General features: G+C 41.8%; 1 protein-coding gene and 1 long non-coding RNA gene across 3 annotated transcripts in view; one reads left to right on the top strand and one right to left on the bottom strand.

Moving 5' to 3' along the window:
• LOC118308999 overlaps positions 1–14,946 on the top strand; it is a 52,059-nt gene that overhangs the window by 3,577 nt on the left and 33,536 nt on the right. The window lies entirely within an intron of this gene.
• Positions 5,357–11,250, bottom strand: LOC118308998 (cytochrome c oxidase subunit NDUFA4). Its single transcript, XM_035630552.2, has 4 exons — positions 11,033–11,250; positions 8,235–8,320; positions 6,497–6,560; positions 5,357–5,589 (listed from the first exon to the last, which is right to left on the bottom strand). Exons 1-4 carry the CDS (start codon positions 11,072–11,074, stop codon positions 5,533–5,535), a joined length of 249 nt encoding a protein of 82 aa, XP_035486445.1. The 5' UTR covers positions 11,075–11,250; the 3' UTR covers positions 5,357–5,532.

The raw sequence follows: 14,946 nt of genomic DNA, 5'->3' as shown, positions 1-14,946 counted from the left end.
TGTTTAAGAAACAAATGTGTTCGCTATACTTAGGTTGCTCCCTTGCCAGTTTTTTTGTCAGTCATTTTATATAATAGTGCTTTCTCCTCTTTACCCTGTGGCAATGTTAACAGTCCCCCCCCCATTCCTTACAAGCAGCACAGATGAGCGATATCTTTTAGCAGCAGAGCGGATTGTAAAATCACTCTGTAAAATGAATAGGTCCATAAGCAAGAAAAAGTGCAATGAAAAAGTACTCTTCAGTTATAATTGCAATAATTGCACACAGTATTACCCATCTGGTACATTTCCTCATAATTCTGGTCGTATATCAAAGCCTTAAAACTCCCCTCTGATCCTCCCTGTGTTGTTACGGGAACACACACACACACACAAATGAAAAATATGATAAAATTCAGTTCCCTTGGTAGCTGATCTGACAATAAATCATGTCTGTTTAATGAAGAGAGGGATAAATGACAATGCCAGCAATTAATTAGAAATGTATCTTCTTCAATCTGCTTATCTGCTGCTTGTGTACATTGTGTGTGTGTGTGTGTGTGTGTGTGTGTGTGTGTGTGTGTGTGTGTGTGTGTGTGTGTGTGTGTGTGTGTGTGTGTGTGTGTGTGTGTGTGTGTGTGTGTGTGTGTGTGTGTGTGTGTGTGTGTGTGTGTGTGGTATTCCTAGTTGAAGTTATGCTATAATAAAAACATTCATGAAATGATGTACCAGGTCATATTCAGAAATCCAAGCCATGCTAATACACTACATTGTATCCCATAATGAAGCATGAGTGTTCCTCACAGTCATATGAGACATCATCTAAATGAGAGAGCGCTGTTGTAAACATTCAGTAAACTTTGAATTTAGACCTGAAGGGAGTCAAAGTTGAAGTCAGACCCAGAAGTCTCTATTAGGTTGTTGCAGGAAAAAGTTTTGAGCAGGGAGGGGTGTATTTTAAAAACGGGAAGTCTGTTTCTCCCGCCGCCAAAAATAACGGAACAGTCCTGGAGGGGCTTTTGATGTGGCCCCTTTCCTGGTTATGAATGTAACGAGAATCTAATTGGACATTTTGAAATGTCACAGAAAAGCAAAGGTGTAAATAATGAAATAAATATAATGGTTGAATCAATGGTTTATGTTCATGCTGGCTCACTGTCACAATGTCATGGCTTTGTGGGACCCTTGAATAGAGTAGAGCCATTTCTTAAAGGTTATAAACTCCTGTGTTTGACTACAATGACAGATCAAAATGTCTGCTTTGAAAGAAAAGGCCTGTTTTGTTATATTTCTCTAATTAAACGTGGTTGCAACAATGGAATGTTTTGGGTTGGGTCACTTTAATATTTTACTTCAATGATATATATTGCATTTTCTTCAAATAGGAAAAACAATCTTTTAGCTTCTAAAACAATACAGATTTTTTATTGTTTGTCTCTAGGCTATGGGCTGGATTAATGACATAAATGATACTCAGGAGGACAAGGAAATCTTTCCATCCCCTAATAATTGTCCAACAGTGTCCCAGATCTGCAATCCAGACAGCTGTGTGTGTGTGTGTGTGTGTGTGTGTGTGTGTGTGTGTGTGTGTGTGTGTGTGTGTGTGTGTGTGTGTGTGTGTGTGTGTGTGTGTGTGTCGTCTGTAAGATTGTGCTTTTGTCTGAAAGAGTCAGTTATACCTATTTTATACAGTTTTCTTCTTTTACCCGTGCCTTCAGTAAACAAAAAATGTTTTCACTCCTGCAGCAGACCTGCAGCAGGCAGCCAATAATTGAAACCTATTTCTTTCGGGGGTTTTTTCCTGGTCCAACTGAATGGAAACACTCCTCGCTTCAGGAGCGAGGAGGGATTCTAGGAACAAGACTGCTAATGCAGCACAATTCTTTGTCCTGTTCTTAACACGGTGTGAGCTATTCTCATGCTGCATATCATAAACACGCCACCGGCATATTAAGAGATTCATATATATATATATATATATATATATATATATAGGCTGAATGTTAGCTCTTTCATTGTCATATTTTTATTGGGATGTGCTATTTCACTTGTGAACTCAATCGATGTTGGTCACCACAGCATATACAGTATATATAGTATAAAGTACATTTCATTGACATTGGGCATTCAGGAACCAATGCCAGTGGGCCATCACATCGGTATGACCCTCCCCGCCATTCTTATCAAATGAACTCAAAGCTTTTTTCATTTTTTTTTTTCAATCTAAAACATGCTAAACCCAGATATATTTTTGTCTTCAAAAGTACTGTAGCATCTTTACTTGGCGGTGTTCTGCACCACCTAACCGAACAACCTCTCCGTTGTGAGAGGTCGCTCCGTTTTGGAAATGTGGACGAGCACTGGTTTGCCCTTTGGATTTTGGTTTTCAAGCTGAGGGAGAGAACATTAGAGGATGAAAGGCCCCACTATCTCCACTGGATCAGTGGATCTGCCCAGGGCCTTCGCAACAACAGCCCCCTTTACCCCGCCGCCGCTCGTTGCCTCCTGTTTTGCAGCATGTCCTATTTACTTATTTATTCGTCCCTTCCTCCACCCACGACTCACTTCTTATCTCCCACATTAAAATTAATCCTCATCTATAAATATCTACTCTTGCTCGTCGGAGGGGATGTGATTGAGGAGGAGATGGTCTCTCTCCATCTCCCTGCCTCCTCCTGCCTCTTAACTGACAAGTGCTGAAGTGTCTGTGTGCAGACAAAGTGCACTCACTTCAACTTCCGAGGTAGAAAACTGACAAACACAACCTGTGTTTGTAAAACTGAGATCCTAATCACACACTGCTGTGCTTTGTTGAGGCCTGATTGAGACTGCATGCTGTCTCTCTTAATGTTTGCCGTTTTGGAGGAGGACTGAGTTGGTTTTTGTTGACGCAGGCGCTAACTGATGAAGCCACATGAACGTAGTAATTTAGCTCCTTAGGCCTGTTTTTATTGGTAGCGCGAGTTGGAAAAGGGAATTAAAGCAGGAAAGGACAACGTGTTATTAGAAAAAGAAAGCTTGGAACAGACATCTGAGAAAAGCCATGGTGTGTTGGGGTTTGAAGTGTCGGAAAATAAGTGGGGAGAAAACAACAAAACAAACTGAATGAGGAGTTAGTATTTAAACCGCAATGACCTGTTTGAATTCAAAATACACCGTCTAAAAGCGCATCAGACCGTCGGAAAGAGTTTTTCCTCGTGATCTAGCAGAGGGCGCTCACTATCAACTTTAGCTACTACATTTCTTCCAAAACATAACACATAAATGTTATGTTTGGGTTTTTTTCTACGAAAATGCAGGACACTAGCAAGCAAAGCCGTCCTGAGCGGACAATGGGGACACCGAGGCATCTGAGCAGCAGAGTGTGGAAGTATTTTGGGATCTATACCATAGATGTCAAAGTAATGAACAAGGGAAGTCTGTCCGTGTGTGGGGGTGTATATTTGAACGAATTGCTTGTCATGTCATATTAATTCGAACTTGATTTTTGGAAAGAGTGACAGCCCGTTGTGCTGGTGCTCGTCACTCGCGGCTTTAAAGTTTTGCACTGGTACAGTAACGCACTGAGACAGTCCAGAACAAAGCTGTTCCGGTTCTATAATAACTGTGTGTGTGTGTGTGTGTGTGTGTGTGTGTGTGTGTGTGTGTGTGTGTGTGTGTGTGTGTGTGTGTGTGTGTGTGTGTGTGTGTGTGTGTGTGTGTGTGTGTGTGTGTGTGTGTGTGTGTGTGTGTGTCTTTGCGACTATGCCCCAGTGTGATGCTTTGGCCGGGCTGATTACCTGTCAGCAGGTAACGTGTGTGCATCTGACACACCCACAGACACACGCACACGCACGCACACAAATGGACCCATACGGGGTATGGAACATAGATTGTCTATTAGGAAAACTCAGGGGTCCGACATTCAGACGGTTTGTTTGCCATTAGTGCAGGATATTCTGTTGTTGTCAGGTGTAAAGTGATGTTGAATAAAAGCATAATATATATATATATATATATACACACACACACACACACACACACACACACATACACACACACACACACACACACACACAGGTGTACACAGACACACACATTCATCATTCAATGAAACGCCCCAACATGGCAAAATGGTGCTAGAAGGAGGCACATTTGGAGAAAGTACCGACTCTTGTGTCTGTCATTTTCCCTCTCCAAAGTGAAATTGTTTTGGTCTTTCCAGACAAGCGGTGATCAAACAGTCGATTGAGTCATCTCCTTGGACTGCATCTTTCTGGGACTGAAAACTGGTTGAGAAGAGCTCTGTGACCCGCACGAAAAATTCAGCGCTCATGGTTAATTTCTATTTTGGTCCTCTTCATCTGCCACTTCATATCTCAGCATGGGTGCACGTGTGACTTACTTGTCACAGCAGTGGTGGATTTGTGACGTGATGAGCTCAGTAAATAACCTTTGATTTGGTTTTGTGGAGCTTCATTAACACAGTTATCCACAGTGGTGTGCATAGCAATCGTCACACACTCTCATTAATTTAGAAACATGGAGTGGAGAGGTTGTCTTTAATCAAGAGTCCCTTGAAAAAGTGTCCTCTGCTGTTTTATGTTATACATGAACTTAACAACCCTTGAAAATTTTTAGAAACTACAAGATTTTTGGAGCTTTATCGCTACTTGCAAGCCATGCAGTGTGTTGAATGTTGTTGTGCAGTTCTGGTCATAGTTTATGTGTCTCAATCTATAGTTTTAAATCTTTTCAGTACAGCATGATGTTTATTTTGAGTAAAATGAATGATAAAGCACCGTATGCATTGGGGCATGGATACCGTGTGATTGATAGCTCTACGGTACAATTGGTGCAGGTTGCAGGTGAGGGTGGCTGGTTTCAAAAAACAAAATGGTTCTGAACTCGAGGTTCAGTTTTCCATTTAGTTGTTTGCAGTTCTGTCTTTGTCTTGTTTTCCATTTTTTGTTGTTGTAGTCCATTTTTGATGTTATGTGAGTACACACATCCGCTCAACCAACCAGTTCAATTATCCCTAATGTTTCACCAGCTAGTCGTTAATGTTGTCTGTCTGCCACTTGGTGGCGAGCAGGTACAGTAGAGTGTACTGTGAGTTTTTTTCAGTGCCTGACCTTTGACTGTCTAGCTGAGGGGCTAAATATTAGCAGATGATCATCATCATTCCTGCAGCCCAAAGAATTTTTTTTTTGATGATTAATATCTTACTATGAAGCCTGAGGAAGAGCCTTGTGTTCAAAACGTCACTTCTGCAAAAATCCTTTAACGGGAGCTTCTCCGTGCATGTGCAGATATTCTCTTTTCATATTTTCCAAACATTAAAACAAGTAAGCATACAAACACATATATATGATCATACACTTAAGAAACAGCCGTCTGTCTTTATTTCATCTTTAATGATTTTTATTCTCAAGGTTACTGTGTGAATTCAGAGCTGCTGTAGCAGGGCATGAGGTGAGACTGAGGAAATATCGAGGAAGACGTTTCACATTCGTGAGGCGACAGCAGGAGGTCCTGCCAAACGTGGTGCCCCTGGAGCTGCCTGGAGGACCTTTAGAAGTCAGGGCCTTCTTTCTTCAGGCCCTTGTAGTCCGTCTTGATGGCCACAAACTGCGGAAGGCAGGAGGAATACATTTAAATCTGTTTAGCTTAAATTAAATGAATCAGCGCTGTCTTTACAAGAACACGCTGAGAAAAAAAAAAAACTGAGGTTGGGATCTTTCCTCCTCTTTTATAATGCAAACATGCAGAGGTTTGTTTGGATGCAACTTTTAGGAAAACGGTAATGCACATGTCATGGATGATATAGATTGTGTGACTGCATGCATGTCTGCATACATTACAGCCCTCCAACCGTGAAAGATGCACATTTTTCTTTTTACTATTTTCTCCCCATGTATTTTTCTTGATTGGTCTGCCATTAAAACTCTAGCAAATCCCCTTCCCTTCGCTCCTTCTCTCCCACTTCGCCGTTCTCATTACAATCGATGTTTGGACTTCAGTGGAATTTCGATGTGAGACCTTTGCCTTTCTGTGGAGAATTAAACATGACATGTCCTGACCTTTTGTCTGCAGATTCTTTCATTCCACTGGCAAGCAACGGAGCCTTGAAAACCTCAGAAAACGCTCTTTTCTCTGAGAAGCTCATCATCCAGATCGCGTCTTTTGTCAGCTGGTTGTTTTTCTGCTCTATTTTGGAGTTGTAAGGGTTGTTAATATGTTTGTCTGGGGCACTGGCCTTGTTCAAGAGGTAAGGGGAAATTACCACCAGCCACTAAAAGCTCCTGGTTCCATCCGCCTTAATTTAGTTCTGTAAGACATGTTTTCCTTTTGTTGTTTTCCTTTATCTAAATAATGAGATCTGGAGAAATCCAGGAATCAACAATGTTGATCTGACATTAGGTTTTAAGGCGATGAAATTGAAATGATGCCATTCTTGTCTTGATAAATTGTCTGGCTAACTTGATTGGTTGTGTGCACGGAGGTCGGCCAGACAGCGTGTGATGGGAAGAGTCACCTTGTACTGGTAGGTCGGGTCCAGCTTGTTCCAGGGCTCTGGGTTGTCCGTCTTGTTCCAGAAGCTGAAAACAGTGGAAAGATTCAGGGCATGGAGGAAAAAAAAGGGAGAGGAAGAAGGAAGAGAAAAGACAGGCGATACATGGGAGAGGCAAAGAGCAAAAGATATGAAGAGGAACAGGGCAACGTGTAAACCAATAGAAGGAAAAAGAAGCAGAAAGACAAAAGGAGATTAATATGTAGATGCCGGACGGAGACAAATGATGGAAAAAAAAGAGAGGTGATTATGAGATGAGGTGAACTCAGCCCAGTGACTTGGCATTACTCCTCTGTTCATTAACCAAAGTCTGGATTTCATAGCACTCCACTGCGACTGTCCTTCCCTCCTCCTCTCCCCCCCCTGCAGTAGCATGTCACGCCGCCAAAGCACAAACAAAGACACCGAGAGACTGATGGCAGATCGAGCAATGCGAACGCTCCCCCTCCCTTCCCTCCCTCTCTCTCTCCATTATCACAAACATTACACAGTCTCGGAGAGAGAGGCTGACCACAGCACTCATCACCAGCTGGTGATGAGGTCAGGCGTTATGGCTGACCCTCAGAACAAGCGGTTCTGTGTGAGCTCAAAATAGGACACGAGCTGTGCACATTTACTTTATGTAAACAGTCGGTGAGTTCGGGGCGGTTCGTGCAGATTGTCATTCTGAAATGTGACCTGTTAATACAGCCGTCTGCGTGTGTTGTGTACTTTAATTTAACACGCGTCTTTCAAAAAAGCCTTGTTTTGATCGTAGTATTAAAAAAGCAGTGCGCTCATATATGGATGTGTGATAGTGGATTAGCATTTTGTCACACCTGAGTCTTGTATCTGCCCGGTTTCACTGTCAACAGTTGCACAGGAGCCCAACCATTTAACCAACAGGCTGGAACTATCCGCAGATTTTAACGTAACACTGATATATGTTTTCAATGTGTTGGCCAGTAAAGCACAGAATTGCCAATGATGTTTTTACCGTGTGTAGTTTGTATATCACAGAACAATACCAAGGAGTTTATTTTTAATTGTAATATGTTCTGCCTGGTTTTCAAAGCTTTCACCAAAATTGTTTCTTTAAATCAAGTGGATATATTTAAAAAACAAAAAGCCCAATTTACTGTAATTTGGAAGTTGCTCAGTACCTAAAAGGTTCTTGAGTGAACTTAATGTTCACACCCCGTTAAAAACCTGTATGACACATTTACTGAAAAGGTGTGACCTTAGAGTCGTGCAGGAGAGGCACCACTGTCTCTAACTAATTATTTTTGCAAAGCACACGGTAACAATACAATGATAATCTACGACTGGTGACGTGTCATTTCTTCTGGAGAAAGTGATTAAGAATCCTGTAACTTAATGTTAACAAGTGAGAAGAGACAACAGATTCTATAAGAAATAATTTTGTGTGTAGGTTTCAGGCCCCACTCCTCCAAATATGGTTACTTCTGGATTAATAAAAAACAAAATGGCCCTGGCCAAAATGCTAAACTCAAGGCATCAACACGGCAGCTCACAAACAGCTGGGTGACATTACAGTGGGTTGCCAACATGGACCCGGATCCAGACTATCACAACTCAACCCTATTGGCCATATTTTAAATTTTAATATCAAATGACCATGTTTAATTCCAGCTCACATTCTGAAGATGCACATGTTTCCAAACATTGAAATACTATTAAACTAAACAACAGACAGACTTACGTGACATGAGGCCCTCTTGACAGACGGATCAGGTAGAGGATGGCCCCTGTGATGCCCAGAGTTGTGAAGAAAAACTGTGGGATTAACTGAGGAGAGGAGAGGAGATATGCATTCATCTCAGACCAAAGAGACACATGAAGGTAAACAAACATGTTGTATTAAGTGCTTGGCTGTGATGTGTACTGAGAACATAAAGCTGTGTGAAATGCACACACAAACACGGGTAGTTGTTATTCTTGTTTTCCCTCTCGCTGCCCTCGTCCATATGCATGAGGCCCAGGCCATGTGTGAGGCAGCTCACTGTCAGGCTGGGTTGAATAGGCAAGGACGCGGTGGAAGAGAGAGCTGCCGCATGTCAGTGTGTGCTAGCCTCTCCTCCTCAACACTACAGTATACCTGTCAGACGGAGAGGCTGCACCTCTCACACACACACACACACACACACACACACACACACACACACACGACAGCGAGACACATGCATATACTTGAACAAATATGCACGCAAATGAGCTCACACACCTAGGCTGCATACTCAAACACACACACATGCAGTCACACTTTAATTTGATGTTCTGAGCGCAGATGATGACAGGAATTAAAATAGAAAAAGCACATTAGGGGGACAGGGAGATAATGTGATATGTCATCTTAAAAACCCCAGGCCTACGTGTGACAATCCTCTCACCGTGCAGCATCTTTTCATCAACACTGCATTGCCATACATTTTCTCTCTCTACGCCACAATGCGATACACTCCATGTCGGAGACGGGGGGAGAGAGGGAGACGGGAGTCACACCAGTGGTGAACAGATGTTCTCAGCCCACACGGATCTAGTGGAGCTGCGGAGAGATGACAGTTTGATCAGGTTGAACTGAAGGATGTCTCTGCTCAGCTGTATCCAGACATCTGTCTTCTGTCTGATTGCGTTGTCACTTGCCTTCTCGTTGATTAGCAGAATGTCTGGTGGTAAAACTCACTACCTTAGAGCTGCGTTGGAGAGAGGAAGAAAAATATCCCTTCCTGGGAGACGCACTCCAAACCACTCGCAGCAGAAACTTCCGTCTTCAGACTACTCAGGTGTCAAAATGCTTTTATAGCGAAAATGAATGTACTCCTAGTATTTTAGCGATTATGAATAGGCCTGTCACAAACAATTATTTCATGGTAATCTACAGATTATTACCCTACTTCGTGTGTGTGTGTGTGTGTTTGTTCAGATTCTGTGTGAATCTAAACCAGACTACGATCTTTCCCTAACCTTGACCAGTTGCTGTGAGTGTTTCTAAACGTAACCATGAAAAAGTTTCAATAAAGCCGCAGTCACTACAGATGGACATTACACTACAAGATTGTATATATTTGCTGGATGTTGTTTGTGAATATTGGACTGATATGTTTAGTATCACATAAATGAAGGCATTATCCTGGTGGCATTAGTAGAAAACATCATTACAACCTGATCATGTTATTACTAAATATATTTCCAGTGGCAATTTCTAGGAAACAGGGTTTATACCGTACAGTGAGCCGGCACAGCATGGGGTTCTACGTTTGCTGAATTCTTCTCCAAGGTGGTTCACTATAAACTTCTCAACTTCTACCAAGTAAACCTGGCGAAAAAACAACCTTCTTTCGCAGCCTTTTTCTCTTGCACACAAACACGTACACGTAAACATACACAAATGCGCAAACACTGTGGGCTGACTGCAGATGATCAGCTTCGATCATGGAAGCAAACACAAACAACACACACACACACACACACACACACACACACACACACACACACACACACACACACACACACACACACACACATACAACCAACCAAAAAAAGCAGGTCAGCTTTGATCACTGACACGCACACACACACACGCACACACAAACACACACACACACACACACACACACACACACACACACGCACACACACACACACTGGCCTGTGTGCGAGGAGCTGTCCATTCCCCAGTGCTGATATGTTCATATCTTTGGCACAAAAGTGAGTGTTTCACCTTTCACCATTGAGCCTGATTGATGAAGGAAAGTGTTTTAAACTTAGTTTGATGCTGTTGCTGCCCTTATTAGTTTTCTGGTGCACTGCCAAGCCAACCCTGTCAATCCTCGAATTGGGTCACCCTCGGCAAGGCAACAGGGGGAAAAAACAACAACAAGCACAGACAGCTTCTGTGTCTATCTATCTTTCTTCTTTCATTATTATGAAAGCAGTCGAGCTAATAAAAATGGACCAATAATCATGTGCAGTCACAGTACTTGTGGCGGTCAAATCAGTGATCAGAATAGAAATTATAACTTTTTTAGAGTATATCAGCTCAAAGTTCAGCTTACTCGTGATTGGAGCAGGCTCAGGTGGTAACATTTATTTTAGTGTCAATATTTGTTTTTTGACAAATATTGTAACTTTCTTTGTTGGACATAGGTTCTGTTTTTGATTTATTTCTTAATTTTTCTCTTACATGTCTTGACTTTTCCATATTCAAACCTGAAGTCATGGACAAAGTTTGCTAATGCACATATTCAAATTTGGATTTTCAAAACTTATGTTGCATTTGTCGAGTGCACACTCTACAGTTTTTTTTATAGTAGGTTAGTAAGTGTTCTTTACTTGGTTATTTCTAAACCGATGACCTGAATATATACAGTGAAAAACCAACATGTAGCACAGCATATATACTAACATTACAATTAGCTTATTAGGCCTTTTGTGTAAATCACTATACAATTAATAGTCTATCACAAAGCTTAGGAGATACATGAATACGATGCAACCTACCCCAGGGTGTTTCTTCACTTGTTGGACGATTGTCTTAATCATTGTTTATAATTCTCTAGGAGATACAAAAAAATCCACCAAATAAAAACTAAACCGCATGAAAAGAAAGTCTGACAGCTCAAGTCTTGACAGCTGTATCCATGTGAGTAGATGTCTGTGGTACAGTGCGTTGGCCAGTGCAGTGAAACCTGTTGCCAATCTCTCCCCTCTGCTCTGCCCCGCTCCCTCCCTCTCGTGGGATAAACGAGAGGGTCAGAGGGAGAAGGGGGGGTGTGACAGTCCTAATCCTGATAATCATGTCAGCTGAGGACACTGTGAGTTTCCACTGAGGCTCATCGGGCACTCCAAAGTGCGCTTAAGTGTTATACAACAACAAAACGGCAGGAACTGAAAACCCCATTTTTTTACTGACACAACAGACACAGGCGGATCATTTCCAAACATTTTTCTCCTGGAGGTGCAGCAGTGGATCAGCCAGCTCCTGTAACGGGTTCATATTTAAACCGCACACCCACATCACAGCCATTGTGCTGGATGCTTTCTGAAATGACGAGTCACTGTTTTTACGGATGGCCATCTGTCTAGAACTTTAAAACCGCCCCCAGCAGCCATTAAATATCGCTGCTGATCTTGTTCAGTGTTCAAATGCAGAGAAGTAATAGCAGTGTCCAACACGTCCCTCGGGTTGAGACCTTTGTCTCCGGTATGATAATGGCAATTGATTGGTCCGTGATGCAGCACCTGCAGACCTTTCAGGTTCCTTAGCAGCACTTTGCAACCTAATGTAATTAACACCAAAATGCTATGCTCGGCAAAATGGCACAGCTCATTACTATTCCTTACTTAAAGTACTTTTGTGTTCTCACCATTTATCATGCTTAAGTGGAGGGGCCAAAGTGGTTTGATTTTTAGCTGTTGTCATGGCTGTAGGGATGGTGACACGAGTCTCAGGATGTTGGGCCTCCACTTTCACTCCGGTCCAGACTGACATATCTGAAACATCTGAAATATTCTCCCTAGAGGGTGAATCCCAGTGGACTATCCTCTAGCCCCATCATAAGGTTGAAAAATGTCTGGACAACTACTAGTTTGCCACAAACATTGGTGCAGATATCCAAGGTGTTCAGAGGAATCCAAAATGACTCTGCTGACTTTTCATCAACAACACCAGCAGGTTGAGGTTTTCATCATGGTCAAATATCTCAACACCTACCAACTGTACTGGAACAAACGCTCATTGAGACAGTCGTGGTTCCTGGACGACATATCACGATGACTTTGAAATAGTGTTTGGAGTAGAATTTCTCATCTCAAAAACAGAATTCTTCCTCTAGCGCCAACAACAGGTCAAAATTTCTTCAGTAATGATTAAGCAAATACCTGCAAAGCACATTCCCATCAACATTTGACTTTTGTTTTGTGTGCTAATTACAAATTATAATGTGCTAAAGTAAGATGGTGAACATACCTGCTGAACATTAGGATGTTAGCATTGTCATTTTGAGCATGTTAGCATGTTGATGGCAACTCTGTGTAGCCTCACATCGCCTTGTTCGTAGCTGTAGCCTCTTAGTCTCATCAAACCACACCTTAAACTTTGATATAAGCCTGCCATAAGACATGAACTTGAATGATCATGTATGGAATTATATAAATTTTGCCTGATGAGGGTTTAAGATGCTACAGACTACAAGGCAGGACCCTTTTAGTAACTTTAGGCTTAACTTAATTTAACTGGCCAAATGCTACACACATTGTTATCTCCTTTAGCATTTTGTAAGATGATCAATATTTGAGAGCATGAGGATGATATCAAACCCTCGGGATTTGTCTGTGAGACTTGGTTACTTTGCACAGCCTGCATTATTTGGGATGTGCATCAATTCCCCCAACTCTTATCTTGTGTTTACTGTACCAAAGTTGTCCAATATCTGGGAGTGATTGATGCCGCTTTGTCTCGGTCCTGCAGTCTTGTGAGTCACCCTAAGTTGTTTTACCTGACATTTGTCAGTGGAAAGATTGCTATTTCTGTATACCACATGACAAGGGTAATGGGTGCAATTTTTCACCCAGCAAGGATAGAGAGATTGATGAAGGTTGATGGGGAAGGAAAGGTTTTGAACAAAAGAGGATAGGGAGGGAAATGAGATGCATTAAGATGAAAGAGGGCAGAGAAAAAGTCAATATGTGCCCCCCCCCAACCCCCCCGTCATCAGTTTCCTCCATTGTTCCCAATAACAGATTGCCGGCCGAGTGTTTAAAAAGAAAAGACAATGTAATAGTGCAATATCCAAATCTGTTTTCCAACGGATGTAGCTAAGAGGAAGAGTGGCTTTAATCAGATTTTTATTTTTCGTAAGTATGAATACAGTAGGCTGTCTCGAGTCCCGACCCTACCCCCAAACAAACCACCATTTTATTCCTACACTTGCATAATGCCTGGACTTTTGAAAACACTCTTGTTGCATTCTTAAAGCAGCTATAATAATTCTATATATATATATTCACACACACACACACACACACACACACACACACACACACAGACACACACAGACATGAGCAAAACTTTTAGAAACTTTAGATGTTCAGATGATGTTTATCGATTATGCAATACCATCAGGGAAGACATCTGTCCTAAATCAATTCTGCAACATGACAGTTATCTGTGTTTTTTCGTGTTAACACACAATCCAGTAAACACAACCTGCACATTTTCCCGCCTGTTCTCTTTTGGACGCAGACGTCAATGACTTCAGGAGAATCTCAACTCTCTTGTGCTTTTGTGGCATTGCGTCACGTGGACATATTTGTGATGTGAATGATGCAAATTTCACGTCAACTCGCTTCTTTGCATTGACTTTCAATCTCATCGCGTTTATCTGTACATATACCAGGATAGGTATACACATCTTTACAGTGAGGTCATGCAGCCTGTTGAGTTTCAAAAATCCATCACATCTGGACGCACATACACTCAGAACTCCCATAAATGTTCAACATGTTTTTCTTTCATTCCTTAAAAAGTAACTAGGAACTCATGAGTCCCCTCAGTGACACAAGTCTGATTCATCCAGGGAATACAGGAGCGTCCATCTCCACCATTGTACAAATAAGTGGTGACCCCGACATGTGATCCCACCAGGATAGCTGCCGAATAATATATGGCTCCGTTAATTATTTCTCTCCTTGCGATTGTGGCCCATGATCGTACAGGGATTGACTGTGACAGTGTTTATTTTGAATTTCAACCCTTTATTTCCAGTTACTAGATATGGGATCAGGGGTGCCACTATTAAATTCTTGTCTTCATAAGAAGGTGAGACAGCCCCCCCTACCTTGATGCATGAAATTTACACTGAATATTTTCTCAAAGTAGTATTTAAAACTCTTTTGGGCGACTTGTGCTCTGGAAGAGATGCTTATTCAACCCCATGAAAAGAGTGAATGTTTTTACAATTTTGCATATCAGGTGTCTTTGTTCGAGTGTCACCTTCTTGCGTAGACCCCAGAGGAGTATTTCTCTTTCCTCTCACTGCAGGAACAGAGTGTCTGGATAAATTATGCACTGTTAAACAGGTTCCTTGTGTGCCAGAGTTGTAATTTATTTCAGTATCAACTAACAAGATTTAGTTGAAAAAAATGTCATTGTTTAAGAAAAACAAGGAAAAACCTGTTACCTGTAGCTTTCAGTCTGGGGGATATACTGCTCAATAGACATTTGTGTATGTCAAAAAACTGTAACTGAACATATCTCCCCAAATGCAAAACGTACTTTAGCTCGATTTGCATGTTTTATTCAGGTTTAGAATGAAGTCAACAACCTCCATGATAGATACAGAACATATCAATTTCAACATCCTGGGATTCTCTGTGGCATTGGAAACGGAATACACATGTGACAATGGATGTGG

The sequence above is a fragment of the Scophthalmus maximus genome, chromosome 6 (assembly GCF_022379125.1).
Source record: "Scophthalmus maximus strain ysfricsl-2021 chromosome 6, ASM2237912v1, whole genome shotgun sequence".
NCBI classification, from domain to species: domain Eukaryota; kingdom Metazoa; phylum Chordata; class Actinopteri; order Pleuronectiformes; family Scophthalmidae; genus Scophthalmus; species Scophthalmus maximus.
Note: the sequence above shows the minus strand (reverse complement) of the source record. Positions and strands in the feature narration are given on the sequence as shown.